Source organism: Penicillium coprophilum, assembly GCF_028826855.1.
Source record: "Penicillium coprophilum strain IBT 35676 chromosome Unknown utg000002l_segment0_segment0, whole genome shotgun sequence".
In the NCBI taxonomy this organism is placed as follows: domain Eukaryota; kingdom Fungi; phylum Ascomycota; class Eurotiomycetes; order Eurotiales; family Aspergillaceae; genus Penicillium; species Penicillium coprophilum.
The window spans coordinates 143,647-162,588 of NW_026622721.1; the positions used below are offsets into that span (position 1 = coordinate 143,647).

Sequence of the window (18,942 nt, forward strand, 5' to 3'; positions counted from 1 at the left end):
GAAATTCACATTCAGACTAGTTCCAACCGCCAGTGGGGGGATCTACTGGTGATAGTGTGTGTCGGGGGGGCCAGACCGGGGAGGGATAAAAAGAATAAATTGGCGAATTCGAGCGCAAATTCGAGACCTAGACAGTTGGACCACATTTGAGTCCCTGACCAGGATCAACAGCACCCATCAGATCAGCACCCTGATCACAATGCTGCGCCATTGTAACATCTTTCTGTGTGAATCCGCGTGGGCGATGGGTCGTCCAGTGCACATCGACTGAGCCAATCCGCTAACAGGATGTCAGCCTTAATTTCTTTTCCAGGCACCGATTCAAAACGTCCCACTTACTATTGTCATGGTGGGATGATGTTTCTTAGACGCACTCTCGGCCGCAATCATATTAACAAATGCCTCCGTATTGTCAGTCCAGTCTCACCGAAGCAGGTCCCAGTCCCAGACCAGAAAAAAAAATATATTCACTCACCACAGCCTTGAAATAACTCTTAAAATGAAACGTCTTGGTAATTCCCATCCCGTCTCCATCCTTTGCCCAGCCCTGCTGCAATAAAGCATCGGCATCTCGGGCAAGTTGCTGCGTATCTTCGCCCTCGGCGAACTGAAACGCGCTGGATGTCATCCTCGGGAACGAGCGCGTGAGCGGAAACGCGGGTGCGTGTAGACTAGGAAGTCGCGTGAGAGGTCGGGTATTTATGCGTCTCGCACAGAGGCGCATGGAAGTAAGACAATTCATTTCTATGTACGGAGGCCTCCGAAGGTGTGATGGCGAGGAGAGGAGAGCTCAGATGTTGACAGGGCGCACGGACCAAGGAGTATCTTATCGGAAGCTGAGACTTCAATGCTATTCTTGTTCATACATATGTCTTATATCTCTATATATATCTCTATATATTCTTGAATATTTGGTATGGAACTGCCCGGCCTGGAAAATATTCCAAATTTATGCATTTCGCCCAAGTGGGAATATTGAAATGCAAGCATGCCTTATATACTATGCTCCCTTACTTCGAGATCTTACCAGAGCAGACTGAAGCGTTTCTCGGCTATTAACACAGATTTTGAGGATATTATAACCCTTTGTTGAAGTAACTTTTTCGTCCAGATCACCTCGCAGCATGTACGATAAGGAAACCTTCAGCACTGACGACCTGTACAGACATACATTCCTACATGTACATCTACACACTCTGCGCAAGGGACGAGAGCGACGCGGGCACCAAATTCTTATAGAAAGTGTAGCATAGAATTGGCCAAGAACTGTTCAGTGCTAAGATCCGAAGCAGAGAGAGTGAGTCTTTGGTTCACTCATTTCATGCCCATTTTGGTCTACAATCTAGGGCTACCATTTTGCGCAATTTTATGACGCATTCCATTGCAATTATACAGGTAAACCCTTCTTTTGCTCTTGACTTATTTTCAATTATTCAAATTAAAAGTTCACACTACCTCTCATATCGGGGAACATGCAATATGTCTCTAAGAATCCGATTTGATCTGGTCCAAGATACTCGTAGCTCTGTTCTATATCTTTCTAAGCCCATTTTGTACAACAGACTCGTGAAGATTTGAAAATCAGATTCTATATAAGAGAAACGTGTTTCCCACTCCATCTTTGAGTTGAAACTTGGATGTACAATGTCAATCTTACCAAGATTTGTCACTTCCGGGGATGTGGAATACTTCCCGAGTGATGTTACGAGGACTGCAGGTGTCCAGGAGACGCTTATGTCAGGTAAACGAGCACTTCAATGCCGCACATGGGCATCCCCATAGAAACCCCGGGACTTGCCGAGCATTCTTATCTCCATGTCAATTACAATGGGGATTCCATATGGTTCCGAGCTGTGTTACTACGACCTCAATTACCTACAAACATACGATAGGAGCATCTATAACCGGCTCACGACGGAAACACATATCTGATATCCAACTTCACAAAGTGATCGAGTCATATTAAACTACATTTAGCATTCGGGACTAACCCCAAGCAGTCCCGAGTTACGGGGGTTACTTCCGAGAAGCCGAGACAAAGCCACAATCCCCCGATGTGACCTAAGCGTTGAGACCGATAATGATTCCACGGATATACTAGAAGCGGTTTGTTCAAATCGAAGACTATCGGCTTCATTGACTATAATCCCGTCCTGGCCGAAACCGGAAAGGGATCGGCCTAGATTCTTGGCAAGAATGCCACATCGTCTCAACCATGTCTTTGGGATCGGGACCGAACGACCTAATAATGTAGGGATGTATGGGTGTACTATGTGCTATATCGAGCTCATACTCGCAATCCTCGTATTAGGCAATATCTTGTCTCGAAATACTTGCTTGTCGAAGACAAATCAAACAATTACAACTTGATTACAGTGTACATTCACATAATAGGAAGCAATTAGTTTAGCGAATAATAATGGTATAATTCATAACCGGTATCGCTCTGTCGCGAAAACCTAGCATACATGACGCCCCCCAGATCATAAATCCTGCCTTTCAAGTCAAAGCAAGCACAAAAAAAAACAAAAGACAATTAGTGTTAAGAGCCCGCGCCGATTCCACTTTTCACTTCATTCCCTTATACTCGAAGTGCATAGCGACAGAAAGCCACAGATCGGGGAGAGGGATATCCACCGAGCGCCGGGAGCAGGAATCAGAGCCAGCCACGCACGGCGTAGAATTGATGTGGATGGAAACATGCTCGGAGAAGTAATATGAAGATGTCCATAGATTCCTATGACAGTGATTTCGGTCCCATCACTACTCCCACTGGATTTGGGTATTCATAGCAAAAATAAAACAAACAGCGATCAATGGTTAACATTGACGTTGACGATGTTGACGCTGTTGCGGCGAGAGTTGGCACGGGAGTTCGCTTGAGAGTTGACACGAGAGTTGCCTCGGCTGCCGATCATTGGACGGATGCGGAGGTCTTGCTGGGAGCGCACATAGGAATTGAGGCGAGAGACCGGAACAATCTTGGAACCTCGTCGGCTCTCGGCCTGTATTTGCTGTCGAGCATCCTCGAGCTGCTGGGCAAATGGAGAACGCTTGCGCAATGCTGGGCCCTTCCAGTAAATGATATAGACCGCAATGACGAGTGGAATGGAGATACAGACTAAAGAAAACAAGAAAACAACGTTAGATGATGGCTCACGCAGAAGGAAGGGATAGACATACAAAGAATGGTCGAGGCGTATTCAAGATGGTACTTGCCACCGATATCTGTTGAAAGTTCATTAGTATAATACTGCGGAAATTTGATGCATGTGACAACTTACTGGTGAAGAACGGCGTGGCCGGAATAGTGAGGACACCAGCGAGGAAGTCTCGCGACCATCCATTGCCACCGGTTGCAGATGCGGAATATGGTCCGTAGGCGCAGATCATGTAGTCAATCGTCGCCATGTAAATAGCATAATTGGCAATACCAATGATGGCAGCAAAGATCATCGATCCAATCCAGTGGCACTGGGGCAAACTGGTCCAGGCAAATCCGATCAGACCGATGGGTAGGCAGGGAACCGTATAGAGCAACCACCACAAACGAGATTCATACTGTGCCCGCTCGCTGTCCGGATTGTCGCGGCGCTCCTTGACGTTGCGGCTGATGACCGGAAAGAAGGAGAACCAAGCAATGAAGTAGCCAACCAAGATTGGAATGAAGGCCAGACCCTTCTCCCAGGTGTTGAAGCCCCACTGGCCGTACACCAGGGAGAGCGACTGAATGAACATGAAAATAAGAGCATCGCTGAAACCACTGAGCAGAGAAAGCACCAGTACAATTGGTTCAGTCAGGAACATCTTAAAGGGACGAATCCAGGTAGCCATCAGCTCACGAGGCGGGAAGCGCTGGCGGAACGAGACGCCCTCAGTAGGACCGTAGATGTGGGGATTTTCGCCGGACTTGCGCATATCTTTGGCAATCCGATTCATCATCACGGTAGTTCTGGTCTCAGGGACGAACAGGAAGTGGGCCACTTGCACGAAACCACCGAAGATCAACTGAATCCAGATATTCCACCGCCATGGCAGGAAAGCCTCGACGAAGCCACCAACCACTGGACCAAGCACCGATCCACCAACCGACGAGAACACGACAGCGGCTACGGCATATTGTTGCGCATCTGGTTCCCATAAATCGGCGATCATTCCCAGTGTAACGGAACCACCAGCGGATGAGAGACCACCTAGGGCACGACCGACCATGATGGAAGCGAAGTTGGGGGCCAGAGCCACGGGCAGTTGAAAGACGTTGACAAGGAAGAGAGAGGCCTGAAGAATGGGCTTCCGACCCAACTCCTCACTCCATGGTGCCCACAGTTCACAACCAAAAGCGTAAAGCACCAAGAAAATCATGGCACCACAGCGTGCAGCCTGCATGGAGACACCGTATTCCTCGGAGATTCCCGTGGCGGCATTTGAATAGAGGGATGTATTGAAGTTCATGGATGTCTGCACGAGGAAGATGACGGAGATGATCGTCCACTTCTTCCTTTCAGAGAAGGAGTATCCTAGTCGTTCGTAGCACATATCCTCGGTGAGCTCGAGCTCGACCGAGGGTGAGGTCAAGGCCTCCTCGAGCTGATCATCTTCCTCCAACTTTTCAGTCGCGGCATTGACGACGGCTTGGGCGTGGGCATCTTCTGCAGCTTGGACGGTGTCCCGTGGAGGGATCCCGGTCTTCTCGGGGTCAGTCGTCATTGTTGATTTCCTGTGACGTAGAGGTAGTATAGGGCATATACTGGTATCCAAGACCAGTTGTAGAAGAAACCCCAGAAAATGAGGACACGATCAGGATGGAGAAGATCAATGGAGAGAGAGAGGAAGGAAACGAGGGAAGAGGAAAAGACGATCAATTAAATAGCAAAAAGAAATCCAAAAGGCAAGAGCCCAATGCAGGAAAGAACTCAAGGTTTCCCAGGGTTCTGGTCAGTACATTTCCATTACAGTTTATTACGATGTTTTTGCATGTCCCTCTTTATTTGTGATCCGCCAGTGAAATTCTTGGAATTTTCATGATTTTTACCTGATTTTTCACTTGATTTTACCTGACTTTACCTGACTTTACCTGGTACATTACCAGTTCTCCAGACGGGATGCCGAGATGCCCCAATCCCCACTTTTCTCCAGACTCTCTCTCTCTCCAGACTTTTCTCCCCTTTCTACATACAAGGTAGAGGTGGACATGGTATACATGTTCCTGATGTGCTCCATGTACCTATCTACCTAGGTAACTTGAGGTAAAATAAAAATCGAATACACAGAGTATTTGTTATTTTTTTTTTTTTTTTCTGTTCAAGTACACCGGAATAGGAAGCTCGCATTGGGGTAATGAGACCCACACAGCAATGTTCTCTCTCTCTCTCCAGTCTGGAACTTCCCCGTTGCCGCAATGGGCCGAAGTTATGTCCGTTTCGAGTTTTTAATTGCGACATCACTCCGTACGGGGTACTCCGTACTTGAGATCGGGATATCAAAACCCCATGTGCCCCGCGAAGTAAGGAGGAATATTGCCGACCGTGCCCGCATGGGTCTCCATGTGTGATGGACAACGTTATGTTATATGCACTTCAAATGATAGAAAAGAAACAAATGGACTAAGTCTTCTGAGAATCGTTCCCGTTCAAACAAGATATTGCCAAGTCGCTCATTACTTGCCTTTGCTACGAGTGACGTCAGGATGCCCAGTTCAACAGCTGTGCGGCTAAATCAGAGTCATTTGCATGTCTATAGGGTCGTGGCGTTTTGAGCGTCATTGGGGCCAGGGCTCGGACTACGCTTACCCTGTGGCTTACCTGTGATCGGCATTGCATTGCTTAATATTTTTTTTTCCCCTTAATGCCGGCCCGATCAAATTTTGGCGAGAAAACTTCTCATTCGGTGATCTTCCGTTCCAGAACGCTGTGTCGAAGGTTGTCAATTACGTACTCCATGTCAATCACACGGCCCTTGCAGCCCCGGAGGGCACCTAGCCCTTTGCTTTTGCGGACTGTTACATTTCCCCATCATGCTGTTACATTGTTCCCCATGATTACTAGATCCTCACCGCCATTGCCCACTGGGGTAAAAGGAAAGTCACCTCGGCTTCCAACATCCGGCCACCACACGTTCCCCGACCCCCGAACCCGGACGTTGGTACATTCCTGTGGCAAATCACATCGCTGGGATCGACAAAATCGTATCGTGCCACGCGATCCTGTGGTGATCGTTGCGGCGATCCCATAGCCCGAATTTGTTTACATGTAAAGTACTCTGTATACATAAAATAGACGACGCTTGGAACTTGTAACTTTGGGCGCCACTGGAAGAAACCGGCGTATTCCCCTCCCTGTGCGCAACCAGGGGCCAAGCTGTAAGATGCTGTGGTTCGATCTTACGCCTGGCCTGGCCCATGTTCCCATGTTCCGGAAGAATCGTGTGAACCCCGACAGAGTCATGCTCGGCGCGTAAAGCAAGAAAGAAACTCGGTGTGAGTCCGTGAGCCAGAGCATTCCATGACAGCCTCAGGCATCACCCCAAACGGCTTTGATATCATGTGATTGACCCCGCGAAAAAAAGTGATGAGTCATCAGATCCTCACGGGATGCCTCACGTCACAGATGAGAGCTGCTACAATAGTCCTCATCGTCTACGCACTTATTGCCTGAAGATGCCCCCGGATCTGAATTCTCTTCCTCCATCCCGATCATCTTCGACTTCCTCCTCCATTCTACGTAATATGTCCGCCCCTGGAACTGGTCCCGTGATCCCCAACAACGCCTCACCAAGGCCCTCCCGTGGCTCGAGCATAGGCCGACTATCGGTATCCGAGCGGCGTCGATCCAATGCCGGCATGAATCTGAACATAAACGAGATGGGTACTGGCCACGCAGCTAGCGATACACCCGCATCAGACCACCACCATCGAAGCTCGATTGGGCAAGCATTCCGCACAGCCAGCCCGTCCAGCCATGGTGGAAGCCCCGTCTTCGCGACTGCAGATCCCCATCACCAGCGAGCACCATCGTTGGGAGAGCTACACCAAGAGCTGGAACAGGAGCAGGAAGCACAAGTGGTGAGTTGATCCCCATCCCCGGAAATCTTGTAGTAAACTAACCAAGTAACCTTGATGGAATATAGAACCGTCTTCTTCAGATGATCCGCAGCCAGCAGGCCCAATTACAACAATACCAGCAGCAACAGACCCCGCAATCATCTGCCGCAATCGATGACACAACCCCGGCATCCGAACGATCGGCTTTCTTCCCCCGGTCCGGCACCACCTCCAGCCGGTAACAGATTATCAATCTCATCCTCACTTTCGAACCGCCGAAACTCACGTCCTTCAAGTCAAGCAACGTCACCGAACTTACGGCCGCTAGACTCGCGTGGATCCGAAGGCGTGGAGCCATTCCCGGGGTTGCGGGATAGTTCATCTCGGCGGGGCAGCCGGGACGAGAGTGCATTTTACCAAGCCGAAGCGAGCTCGCTAAGCCGAGAAAACGTGCTTCTGCGGCAGCGGATTCGGGAACTAGGTAAGAAAACCCTGGGTTAGCGTTTTTAGCCTACTCCCACGGAGTAACCCCACCCCGAGAGTGGATCTTGATCCAAGCGCATATACTAATTTCCTCCACAGAGAGACAAATTAGCAACTTGACGACTTCCCAGAGTGCGTCTCCTGCAACAACCACTTCGGGCAGTGTCTCCGGGCAAGCGGGGACCGAAACCGCGGGCCCGCCTGCCATGGGCTCAACGCGAGACGGCAAAGACTGAAAAGCGCATTCAGCACGTGTCTCGGCCCGTCGAAATGACCCCCACAAAGCGATATGATACAGACGATAATATTCCGGAGGTTACTCTTGTTCAATACTCTACGATGCAATACATGATGAAGAATGATCGCAGAACACCCCACAGCCCCTAAGTAACGGACGTTGCGCGATTTTATGATCCTGGGGTCAAGGTTTTCATGAAGGGTCATGGGTCTTTTGAGATCCAATATCCCATCTTTCGAGGACAGTGTTTCGATTTTTTTGGAATACGCAACGTGATATGCGCTTTCCAAAGTTGCAGTGTGGTTTATCTTATGCAGACTCTACTGTTACTAGCAAGGCTTCCCATTGGAAGTATCGAGGGCTCCATATGGAAAGCTCAAAACTAGTGTAGAAATCCATGACAATACATGTTAACTTCGTCGTACACCTTTTGATGAGAACATGGAGTACCAATTTCTCACTTACGACAAGATCGGACATCTTGATATCGACTTACATCACTTCAATATTGATACAGGTGCGACGTCCGATTTCATGACCCCGGAGGTCCTTACTTGCACGTGCATCGTTTCCCAGTTGTCGTCACGTGAGTAAGCCAAGGACGAAAAGCTCAAGGAAGAACAGGATTGGGCTAGTTACGTGGAAGAATCAAATCTACCTAAAGTGATATTCTTTCCAGCGATTCTACAATGAACGCACGATGATTACGCGTGAGATGTTCACGGCGAGTCAAGCATATAAGTGAAGAAAGTAGCAAGTAAGAACATCAGCGAGAGAAAGGGTGAGAAATTGTCAAGGCATATGTAAGAGAATTGCTGCCCAGTTGACTTGGTATCTTAAAATATCTTATGGTCTGCCAACACGAAATGTGGATGGCTACTGGGAAACGTCACTCTAGTTACTCCAAGAGACAATGGATAGCTCGTATGATGAATGGCAGAGGTATCCGTTTTTGGAATAGGAAATGTATGCAGGAACTATGAACAAACACATTCTTCGATCCAATTCTAGAAAGCAAAACTAGAGACAAATCATGCTGTGTAAAACAAGTATAGATACAAGACATTCCAAGTCCCAAAACAATATATTCATCTATCAGGCGCTGGAGTGAGGAAGCAAAAATCCGAAGCACCAAAAGTAACAAAAAAACCGGGTATATGCAAGGAACATCTACAGCTTCGGCTTCTCGGCCTGGGCAACCAGGTCAGGCATGAGGAGGTCACGAAGGTCGGTGGCAGCCTCATTGAGGAAGTGGCTCATGCGGTCAGCACCGAGACGCTTGCAGACAATGTTGAAGTTGAGGCTGGAAAGAGTTAGTTATGAGTACGAATGAAAAGAGATAGAGGGGATGGTGCTTACCTGTTCTCGTTGATCATGTAGGCAATTCCGAAACCATCGTCAATAACCTGGCTCCATCCGTATCCATTGAAGTACTCGGAGCTCAGCTGGGAGGTGGAGAGGTACCAAGAGGAAGAGTAGGTGTATGCGGGATCCTGGTAGAGCTCGGGGAGCTTCTCACCGGGCTGGAGAAGCTTCTTCAGACCGAACAGGTGACGGTCGACACCGTGGCCGGAGCTGGCCTCCTGGGTGTACTTGGTGTGCTGGGCGAGGGCAGCGCGGAAGAGCTTGACGGTCTCCTCACGAGAGGTGGTATGGTCCTCATGAGCCTTGCAGAAGGCGACACTCTCGTCGGAGACGGTGCGGGTTGTCTCTGTGCGGCCTTCGGCGTACTTGCGGGTGGAGGCGGACTCGTAGGTGGGACGGTTCTTACCGTACATCTTGAAGTAGGCGAGCTGGATGGTCATCTGGACAAAGGCATCGGGACTGCACTTGAACTTCTTGATCAATCCCTTGCCGTAGCCCTGGTAGGCCTGGACGACCAGCTCATGGGAGCCAATCTGCTTGCGGTGGTACTGAGCTGCGAAGTCGATGGCCTCATTGGCGGCATCGTTCAGCTTGAAGTTGATGGGCTTGGGGTCGGCAAGCTGGGAGCGCACAGACTGGGCGGACAGGTCGATTTTCTTGTTGAAGATGACGTTGTTGATGTAATCGTTCAGGCGGTGGGTGGGAGTGCCGTCCATCATACTGTGCTCACCGGTGAAACCAGCAGTACCGTTGTCGTTGACAATGAACTGCAGAGGCTTATCGAACCAGCGGTTAGAGCCATCACCGTGCCAGTACTGCGAGCAGCGCTCAGCCAGAGTGACAGGGCGGGCATCGTCCAAGCAGAGCACGAAACCAGCAGACTCAATCTCCTGCAAGGCCAGCTCGTTGGCAGGGTCGAGAGAAACGAGGGTCTTGCGAGCAGCAGTCCAGTGATCACGGTCCGCAACAGTCAGCACACCCACAGGGGGCGCGGGCTGTGCGGTCTCGTAGATGCGCTGGAACTGCCTCTCCAACTCGGAAACATTGAGTTGCTGACCATCCACAACAAGCGGGACCTTGAAGAACTGGTTCTTGCGCACCACCACGATGTGTTGGTTCTCAGCAGCGGGGTACTTGCGAGGGAAATCCGAGCCCTCGGCGGGGATACGGCAGCAGTTGAACATGTACTGGTAAGAGCTCATGGCCTGAGGCTCCTTGCGGAGGTACTCGGGCTCCAAAGAGCCATCATCGACCTTGGCCTTGAATTCAAGCGCAGCAGTGGTGATGGCGGCAGCGCGCTTGGCTGGGTTCCGACGCTCGCGATCGTCCCGGTAGGAGTAGAAGTAGGAGACGTAAGGGATGACGGGGTCGCGGTATGCGAGGTAGGCGGCCTGGTTCCACCACTCGGAGAGCCAGTTTTTGATCTTAGGGTCGGCGGCGCGAGCCAAGAGACGCTTCTGCAGAGTCTCACCCTGACCACCGGGGCGGACGAATTCCGCCACGGCGTTCTTGGTGCGCTCATACTCGGACTCGGAGACAACGGCGTGGACGGACTTGAGGTACCGACGGCCGGTCTCTTCTAAAGAGGGAACGGGAAGTCTGGGGAGAGAGTCTTCAAAACGAAGCATGTTGCCCTTGGAGAGGTCCTCCTTGTACCCTATTCATCTGTCAGCGGGGCTCATTCTGAGTTCTGTATGGGGCGAGGAATCGCGTTGCGCCGGGCGCACATGTTACTTACCCTCAGGGACAGAAGATGCCGCTCGTCGGGGAGCCATTGTGAGAGTCTATATGGGAGTCAACGAATTGGATCCGGGGAGTTCACTGCACAGGAACAGTGTTTGTAACCAGGACTTACGGAGCGGGCGAGGAGAGAAGGAAGGCGTTGCCTTGGTAGGGTAGACAGACGGCTTCGAGCAGAAGCAGTGAACATCCCTTTGGTTATATGAAAAGATGTTTGGTGTAAGGAGTAGGTGAACGTGAAGCTGAAAGGGAGAATAAGAGGGAGACAACTGACCTCGGCTGGCGGGGAAGCCGGTAAAACCGGTACGGGGTCAATGGGTCTGCGTATTGCAGCCTATGCATTTCGATCTATGTATTGAGTCCTCTTCGAGTTGCTTATTCCAAGATAATGAGAAGGTAAGTAAATGCGCTATCAATAGTACGTGGCTATCTGACTCTTCTCAGTCGTGATATCTATTATTATTGAGTCTGTTGACTTATGTGTTGACTTGCATGTTGGCCTATTAACTATATGTATCAACGTAAATTACGGAAATACCAATACCTGATCCACCGATGAGCCTCGGTCCATTTCCCAGTCGACCAAGTCACAAGGGACAGAAGATCCCCCTGGGAAGATTGAAAGGTGGATATCACGAAGTACCGTAGATATCATAGTCTTCAAAAAGATCGAAGAGAAGGTATTCAAAAGACACACAAATACGAGCCCCTATAAACTTGATCCTATCAACTTGACTTGAATTCTCCGGTTCTCCGGGCGATCACTCATGCGGGGAGAGCTTCTAGCGTCCTCCGGACATCATACAATGTGAAATAGGGGACTCAATTGAACGAAATAGAAAAAAAATATCAGATTATGTATAGATGGGAAGATAAAATCAAGATCTCCCTTTCATCCGATCCCGTTGACCCGGCCAATCAAATCAAAACGAAAAATAACAAGAAGAGTAAAAGCCACCTAACATCATGTACACCGACTAGGGCACACGGGCAAAAGGAAATACAAAAATGAAAACACAAAGTCATGTAGGCATCTGGAATACTTGATCCAACATAAGTGAAACCCAGACCATTAGGAGACTGGTTGCACGGGTGCGGCTTGATCCTGGCTATCAATAGCGCGAGGTACCTGCACCCCGCTGCGGCGTAGCTCATCCAGTTTAGCCATAGCAGGTCCGGTACAGATGCGGCCAGTCTGCATAAGCGTGCGGAGACGTTTGCGACGGGCCTCACCACTGCGCTCTTCGCCGCGCGCAACGCCCTCGTCAACCCAGTCCACGGCATGGACCTTGAAGCTCATGCCGTCGTGATGACCGTCCCATTTGCGGGACTTCAGGCCAAAAAGAAGAGCGCTGTCATACTGGGCCACGCGGGGAAGAACAAGCAGGGTGATGTGCAAGTCCCTGTCCGGTGGAGGGACCGGGGGGAGGCGTGGGCCCTTGGTCGGGGAACCGTCAGCAGTGGCTTCGGGCGGAGGTGCGTGGTGATAGGTATCTTTAATCTCGAGATCAAGCATTGACTCATCCACGTCTTCACCCCACGCACCGCGAATGAAGCCGGAGTGGATGGCAGCGGCGACCGGGTCTGAGTCGTCTGTATAAACACCGGTGCCCCAGAGGGCGCGCCGGGCGCATATTTCCTCACGGTGGGATTGATCGATTCGGAAACGGGGAACTCGGACAGTAAATGTGCAATTCTCTCGCTGCTCAAAGCGGGGAAGGGGCTGGGGGGTTGTTGTGTATCCAAACTTGGAGCTATCCAAAGAGGACTTGGCAGTAGGCGTACTGATGCGAGGCGTGTAGAGCGTTGAGCCAAGATGATGCCGGGGAAGATGGGCCACACTAGAAAGCAACGGCTCCAGGTTCACGGTAGTACGAGGCTCGCGGATAGGCGATGCAGCCGGAATCGCGGCTGGTCGAGAAACATGGTGATGATGGTGATGGTGATGTTGGTGGTGATGGTGTGGGGCAGAAGGATCCGCTGGAGATGTTCGATGGAAGAAGGTAGGACGTTGAAGGGAACTCAAGGTAGCCGCCTCTTCGTCTGCCTTGTGACGATGATGGTGGTGGCTAGAAGAATGTTAGCATGTGAACGACAAGAATAGTACTTGGTTGAGTAGGACATACTGATGGTGATGATGGTGGGAATGCCGAGAGCGACGGGCGTTACGTGCCGATAGTATGCCTCGAGCATCATTGGCCTCCAAATCCATCTGCTCCTCGTCGCGTGACTTTCTCGACCGTCTACCAGCTGCAGAGGATGGCCGAGCGAGCTTGGACGTCTCATCCATCCCTTCTCCATTCGAGCGACCTGTGAGGCTATCACGTTTGAAAGGGCTAGATCCCAACGGGGTCGATGGTCCACTGCCACCAGTGGCCGCGGTGACTCCACCGACCCCACTGCCGATACCAGAGAAAACCCGTCCCAGTTCGTTCTTAATTGCTGGCTCTCCAGCGGGACCAATGTATGGAGCTTGAGCGCCTTGCACAGCTTGGGGAAGGGGTGACGCACGACCACCGCGTTTCCCACCAGCACCAACAGCCAGCAGGCTGCGATGGTGGAGCAGCTCCTCGCTTCCTTTGCGTCGTCCCTCATCGGCCAGGGCTGCTAGACCCGATGATGCGGCAGCCGTCGATGCGGAGATAGTAGGAGTAGACCCTATCCGTGGAGGCTGCCCTTGGTGTCTGAGATATGGATCATGAGACGGCGGAGGAGTTGGCTGACTGTTTCGAGACTGAAGAGAGATCTGAGATTGTCTATTCCCACCCGGTTGCGACCCTAGTGATTTTGTGTAGCTTTGAATGGCTCCGAACCCGAAACCCGACCCATGCTCAGGTGCAGGGAAGCGTTTGCTCTCCGGCGATGGAGGGTGGGAGCGACCGTGGTCCCATGTAGAACCGCTTTGGTGACGATCGAGCGGGTCGCGTTCACCGTAGTGGGAGCCATACCGATATGATCCAGACTGGGTCAACTTGGCATCGGATCCATGAGTTGGAGCTCGTTCTCGTTCCCGTTGTGCAGTATCCTCCGAGCGCCGCTCGCCAAACATGTTTGAAAACCGACCATGTTGTGGATCATGAGTTCCGTACGACCCAGATGCAGGCCGAGGGCCGGACTCGAAGGTGCGATCTGCGACCCCTCCGGGTTGGGAGATTGGACTGTAGCCAGGGGGTCGTGTGGGTGCATCTGCATGGGGTGGCTGGCTACTGGGCCGCGCGATCGGACCGCTGAGACTCATGCGACGCGGTTCGTTGTACGGTGGCTCTGCCGTGGACATCCGAGGCGAAGGGTGTGTCGAGTGTGGCTTCTCTGGATACTGTGAGAGTGACGAGCGCGTCAGGCCTCCGAATACAGACTGCTCTCCACCAAGAAGACTGGAGCCTCCACCGGACCCAGACCGGTATGTACGGGCGCCTTGGGGCTTGGAAAATGGCTTCTCCGGTGTATGTGAACGACGGAAGAAAGAATTATCGAGCGGTGAGGGTCTTGCAGTGGCAGTGGGCGGAGACATGGCGGCGGAAGATGAGGATGAGGGTGCATTACCGAATATTGACGATGCGGGTGGTCGCGAAAAGAACGGCGCAGATTCCCGTGCAGGTTCTCGTGCAGGTCGATCCGGGTCCGAGCCTAACATTGCGGAAATGGACATGCTGCTGCCCGGTCGGTGCGCTTGACCGTTAGGTATATCGCGCGACATCAAAGACCCGCCAGGCGCGTGGGTTGGTTGTGCTCGCGACGAATATGAGTGTGGAGGAGATGGGGGCGGCATTTGGCGATTTCCAAATGCCGGTGCGGACTGTTCGTTCGAAGCTATGAGATGGGATCACGTTAGCAAATATTTGTTGATAGAAGGAGATTCTAAGATGACCGCGCATGTCCCGATCGGATGAGTGACGAAATCAAAATGTTTCGCGACAAAGGACGGTAGCACGGGGCTTTCGGGCCCAAGTCGGGTGCTCACCAGGAAATCCGGGACTCCTACTGCTACCCTGGGAAGTACGACGCGTTGTTTCGGGTTGTGGTGGCGTATGATTCATAACGGAAGCACCTAAAAGCCCTGTGGACGAGTGAGCAACAGTTCAAAAAGGGAAAGCAAGGGCCAGATCGAGGAGAACCCGTGACTCCGGAAGCTCCCACGCTAGTCCCAAAAGGGCAGGGGCTCCTCTGGACACGCTAGACCTGACCTGGACTAGCGCTCCCGAGCTGTCGTCCAGTCGATCTGCGCCACCGGGGAAAATCCATTAGGGGGCCAGTGTGTTTGGGAGAATAGGGAGGATGTTTGGAATGGGATTTGTTATGTCGCGTGGTTTCTGGCTTAAGTCCAATGATAACAAAGACCCATTCCTTCGGTCGCACATTCTCAGAAAGTGAACTGCGACAAAAGTGGAGGCCACGGCAGAAGTCCGATCCTTGGAATTCTCAATCTGGGGGGAAACTCTCTGGAAAGTAAACACAAAACTGGAGATATCACCTACCTTCACGATATCGGACCTGAGGTTGCGAATTATTCCTTCGATGTGTTTGTTCATGATTCCTCGTTTCAAGACTCCCATACCGACGGTGTGCTTGTGTTGAGCCGTTCCTCGGCAAGTATGCGCTGGAAGTATCGCCGCGAGAAGTATTCGTTCGCGAAGTGGCTGACTGATAGAGCGGTGACGGAGAGGGCGTAGCATTTGAAGAGGAAGAAGGGTACGGGCGGGGCTTGTCGGTCTCTAGTTGATGAGACTCGGTAAAAGGCACAGCGAACTGTCGTGGATCGCGTGGTTCTTGCGAGGCCCCCAACGGTGAAGGCCGTGGCGGGTATGAGTGCTGTAGTCGTCGGTATTCCATGTCCGAAGATGCGTTGGGCAGTAACTAGAGTAAGATAGACGATAGGAAGAAATAAAAGAACAGAATGGCGGTGGAACACTGAGATGTAAGAGGTAATCGAAATGGGCCAGCGCTGCAGGATCGGTTGAGCGCGCGACCTGATAGCACGAGACGATGGGAGCGTGCAGAAAGAAGGCGTTCAGGCGGGTAATGTGAATAATGTGGCCACAGTCAATTCAAAATAAATTCTTGAGAAATTTCTTCCAAAGTTGGGGGGAAACGGAGAAAAAAACGGTGAGGCGATGACGGTGTCTTTAGCGTGAGGGCCAAGACTCTGTCTATCTTGCATGCGGGGATTGCGTACGGAGTACATTGGACAGATATAGATGTGTACATTTGACATGCATCGATATTAAAAAAAAGCAATATCAAAAGAAATATGAAAAGAAATAGCAAGAGAGAAAAAAAAAGTGGCAGTTCAAACGTATTCTTTTTTTTTCTTAGGCATTTAGGTCCATACCTATTTTCTAAATCCTGGAGTTTGTGTCTTGTATTACCTGTTCCTTGCTAGGATGTACGTGCTAGGCCTGTTGGGAGACTTGCATATGCAGGAAATCTGCTAGGATGACTTTGCTTGGGCATGAAATTTGAAAAACTGTCCTATTGTACTAGGCTTTGGGTATACTCTATATTGAACCGCTTCAACCAGACATGTCTGGAAATACCGAGATACAAAATGGTAGGAGACATAAAACGAACCAATCAGTGATCCTCAAACGTCATAGGAAACACAATATTCAACACTCGACTGTGGAACCTCACTCTTACTCCAATTTCAGTCGGCGCTTCCACTTCATCCAACTCTTGGTCACGGCGCGCTGGATGCGCTCAAGTGGGTAGTTGACGGGAGATTCACCGCCAGTGAAAATGAAGAAGTCATATAGGAAAGCACCTAAAAATCCACCAGTTAAAGTCCCAGCCCAAGGCCCATAGAACCAGTAAGGATTAGTAAACATGGTGCTAGGGTAACCGACAGCGAGAAGCGCAAGCCGAGGGCCAAAGTCGCGACTCGGGTTCATTGCCGCTCCGGTCTGGTAAGCAAAACACATGTTCAGACAGGTAATGACAAGCCCAATAACCAGCGAGTTCATACCAGCACCAGGTGGAGCATTCTGGTCATCACCAAGCGCCAGGACAGTGACGGTCAAACAGGCCGTAGCGAAAAACTCATTGAAGAACGCTGTGGCAGAACCGACCCATGACTCACGCGAATTCGTCACAAAGCTGTTAATGATAGCGGTGTCTGGGTTGAGCAGGAGGTAGTTCTGAATGGATTCGTAATATAATCCATACGCAACAAAACCCGAAACAAAGGCGGCCAGGAACTGGGCAGCGAAATACTCGGGTATCTTGCGTTTGGGGAAACCACGGAAGAACCATAGCACCAGGGTCACGACGGGGTTGAGGTGGGCTCCGGAAACACCACCAGAAATGTAGATGGCCATCATAGATGCCAAGCCCCAGGCCCAGGCGGTGGTGTTGGGATTGCCCTGATTAGCGACGGTGACGGACAAGTCGGCGCAGAAACCCATAGTCAGCTGGATAAACACACCCAGGGCCTCGGCAAGAGCCTCACGGTGGTGTGTACGGATGACGGACCAGGTGGTGTGATTATTATGCACTTCATCCTCGACCAGTTCCTGCACGAGCGGGTGTAGGTCTTCAGGGTAGCCTCCCTTCTCCAATTCGGGAAGTTCTAAGATATCGTCCAGTCTCGCACCCAGGTCTTCATTTTCTGGCTGATCATCCCCGAGCTCAGAGCGCTCCTCTGGTTCATGGCTGCTTGAATGATCTCCCTCCTGGACAGTGGACAGTTGATCTGGGGGCAGGTCCCAAGCCGAAGGGCGTCTTGCTCTGGTTGAGGAAGTACGCGAAATGCGTGAGGTCTGTCTCGCAGATGTGCCATCACCCGTGAGAATCTTATTCATAAAATTATTCTCACGTTGCAGACGCGCATCCTCAACCTGAGCAGCCATTTTGCGCGGATCGGAAGACTTATCGATACGACCCTGCTCAAGATCATTCGGGTCAACCTCAAGCCCAAGTTTCTGCGAGTTCTCTGCGGGACGCTGGGCGTTGGCCAGGTTCTGTAATAGCTCCTCCTTGGTGGGCACCATGCTCGGCCGCACCACACGAGGCAGCGGCTTTGCCAGGGACCAGACCGGTCTGGCATTGGAAGCCTGTTCATAGGAGGGATTCAAGTCTGCATATCCGGGTTGGACAAAGGGTTCCTGGGCTAATCGCAGCTGGGGGGTTGCATCCGGTCCAGCCAAGGTGAATTTTCCTTGGGTGCGTTGCGCCAGAGTAGTCCGGGGAGCCAAGCTGGGTATTGCGCTTCCGTTGCTGCGTCTTGAGCCTACCGAGCTATATCTTCGGATCCCGCTATCATCATCAGTGCGAACTCTCAAAGGTGAGATATAATCTGCATCGTTGGCAGCTCGGTTCCGGGCAGGTGACCGCGGTTGAACATCTGACTGAGAGGAGTATAAATTAGATGATCATTTACTCCGTGTGCTTGGTTTGACTCACTCTCGCCCTTGGGCGACCAGATTCCCTGTCCATAGTGACTCTGATCTGAGATGGCTTACCCGATTATGTGAATGGGTAAGTGTTCCTTAGAAACACAACAGCACAACAAGCAAAGGACCAAGGAAAACAAGAGAGAGAGAACTTTACCGGTTTTTTTCCAACCCCATCCAATTTCCTAATGGCTCGTGGATCTTCAAGGAACTCAATTGGCGTATAAGGTGGAGCGTACCCTACTTTACGCAAGCCCGGCCGAGAAGGGTAATGCACCTGCACGCCACAAAGCTTCTTCGGAGTATTGTCAATACTGATCACTGGTATTCATTGGTATTCATTGGTATTCATTGTTTTTTACACATTCCCCTTTTTTTATATTTGATATATTTTGAAAGCGGTGGCGTGTATGGGCATATGTGCATGCAATGGGTGACGTTCTCGGCCGGGTTGATATCACAGCTCTCGACATATCAGGCCCGATGAGATATTTCAGCAGTTGACATCATTTGACAGTTTCTTGTCTTTGATGGGAACTAAAGATCCCATTGAACCGTTACAGTGTCTTGACGATTATCAAATCTGTGTATCAATTTCGACGGCTTTGTTGGGGCCTGCTGTTACATATAAATTCGCTGGCGAGTCGTTGGCTCTGTCATCGTGCGTTGGTTTCTTGATTTGTCGCCTC

At 51.0% G+C, this 18,942-nt stretch overlaps 6 protein-coding genes across 6 annotated transcripts; 1 reads left to right on the forward strand and 5 right to left on the reverse strand.

Moving 5' to 3' along the window:
* Nucleotides 1-127: 127 nt before the first annotated feature.
* N7500_001451 (4a-hydroxytetrahydrobiopterin dehydratase) lies at nucleotides 128-628 on the reverse strand (the record flags this gene model as incomplete). The annotated part of the gene is made up of 3 exons (XM_056672597.1): nucleotides 128-280; nucleotides 340-402; nucleotides 476-628. The coding sequence occupies 3 exons, from the start codon at nucleotides 626-628 to the stop codon at nucleotides 128-130; spliced, it is 369 nt and encodes a 122-aa protein (XP_056536116.1).
* Nucleotides 629-2,813: 2,185 nt separating this feature from the next.
* Nucleotides 2,814-4,707, reverse strand: N7500_001452 (uncharacterized protein; the record flags this gene model as incomplete). The annotated part of the gene is made up of 3 exons (XM_056672598.1): nucleotides 2,814-3,121; nucleotides 3,184-3,228; nucleotides 3,285-4,707. The coding sequence occupies 3 exons, from the start codon at nucleotides 4,705-4,707 to the stop codon at nucleotides 2,814-2,816; spliced, it is 1,776 nt and encodes a 591-aa protein (XP_056536117.1).
* A 1,948-nt stretch (nucleotides 4,708-6,655) lies between these two features.
* N7500_001453 (uncharacterized protein) lies at nucleotides 6,656-7,758 on the forward strand (the record flags this gene model as incomplete). The annotated part of the gene is made up of 4 exons (XM_056672599.1): nucleotides 6,656-7,060; nucleotides 7,126-7,277; nucleotides 7,336-7,520; nucleotides 7,622-7,758. The coding sequence occupies 4 exons, from the start codon at nucleotides 6,656-6,658 to the stop codon at nucleotides 7,756-7,758; spliced, it is 879 nt and encodes a 292-aa protein (XP_056536118.1).
* A 1,172-nt stretch (nucleotides 7,759-8,930) lies between these two features.
* Nucleotides 8,931-11,055, reverse strand: N7500_001454 (carnitine O-acetyltransferase CAT2; the record flags this gene model as incomplete). The annotated part of the gene is made up of 4 exons (XM_056672600.1): nucleotides 8,931-9,063; nucleotides 9,120-10,782; nucleotides 10,864-10,909; nucleotides 10,981-11,055. 4 exons carry the CDS (start codon nucleotides 11,053-11,055, stop codon nucleotides 8,931-8,933), a joined length of 1,917 nt encoding a protein of 638 aa, XP_056536119.1.
* Nucleotides 11,056-11,937: 882 nt separating this feature from the next.
* On the reverse strand, nucleotides 11,938-15,695 carry N7500_001455 (uncharacterized protein; the record flags this gene model as incomplete). Its single annotated transcript, XM_056672601.1, has 4 exons — nucleotides 11,938-12,934; nucleotides 12,992-14,675; nucleotides 14,827-14,922; nucleotides 15,341-15,695. 4 exons carry the CDS (start codon nucleotides 15,693-15,695, stop codon nucleotides 11,938-11,940), a joined length of 3,132 nt encoding a protein of 1,043 aa, XP_056536120.1.
* An 803-nt stretch (nucleotides 15,696-16,498) lies between these two features.
* N7500_001456 (MIP/aquaporin family protein) lies at nucleotides 16,499-18,296 on the reverse strand (the record flags this gene model as incomplete). The annotated part of the gene is made up of 2 exons (XM_056672602.1): nucleotides 16,499-18,208; nucleotides 18,264-18,296. The coding sequence occupies 2 exons, from the start codon at nucleotides 18,294-18,296 to the stop codon at nucleotides 16,499-16,501; spliced, it is 1,743 nt and encodes a 580-aa protein (XP_056536121.1).
* Between the last annotated feature and the right edge of the window lie 646 nt (nucleotides 18,297-18,942).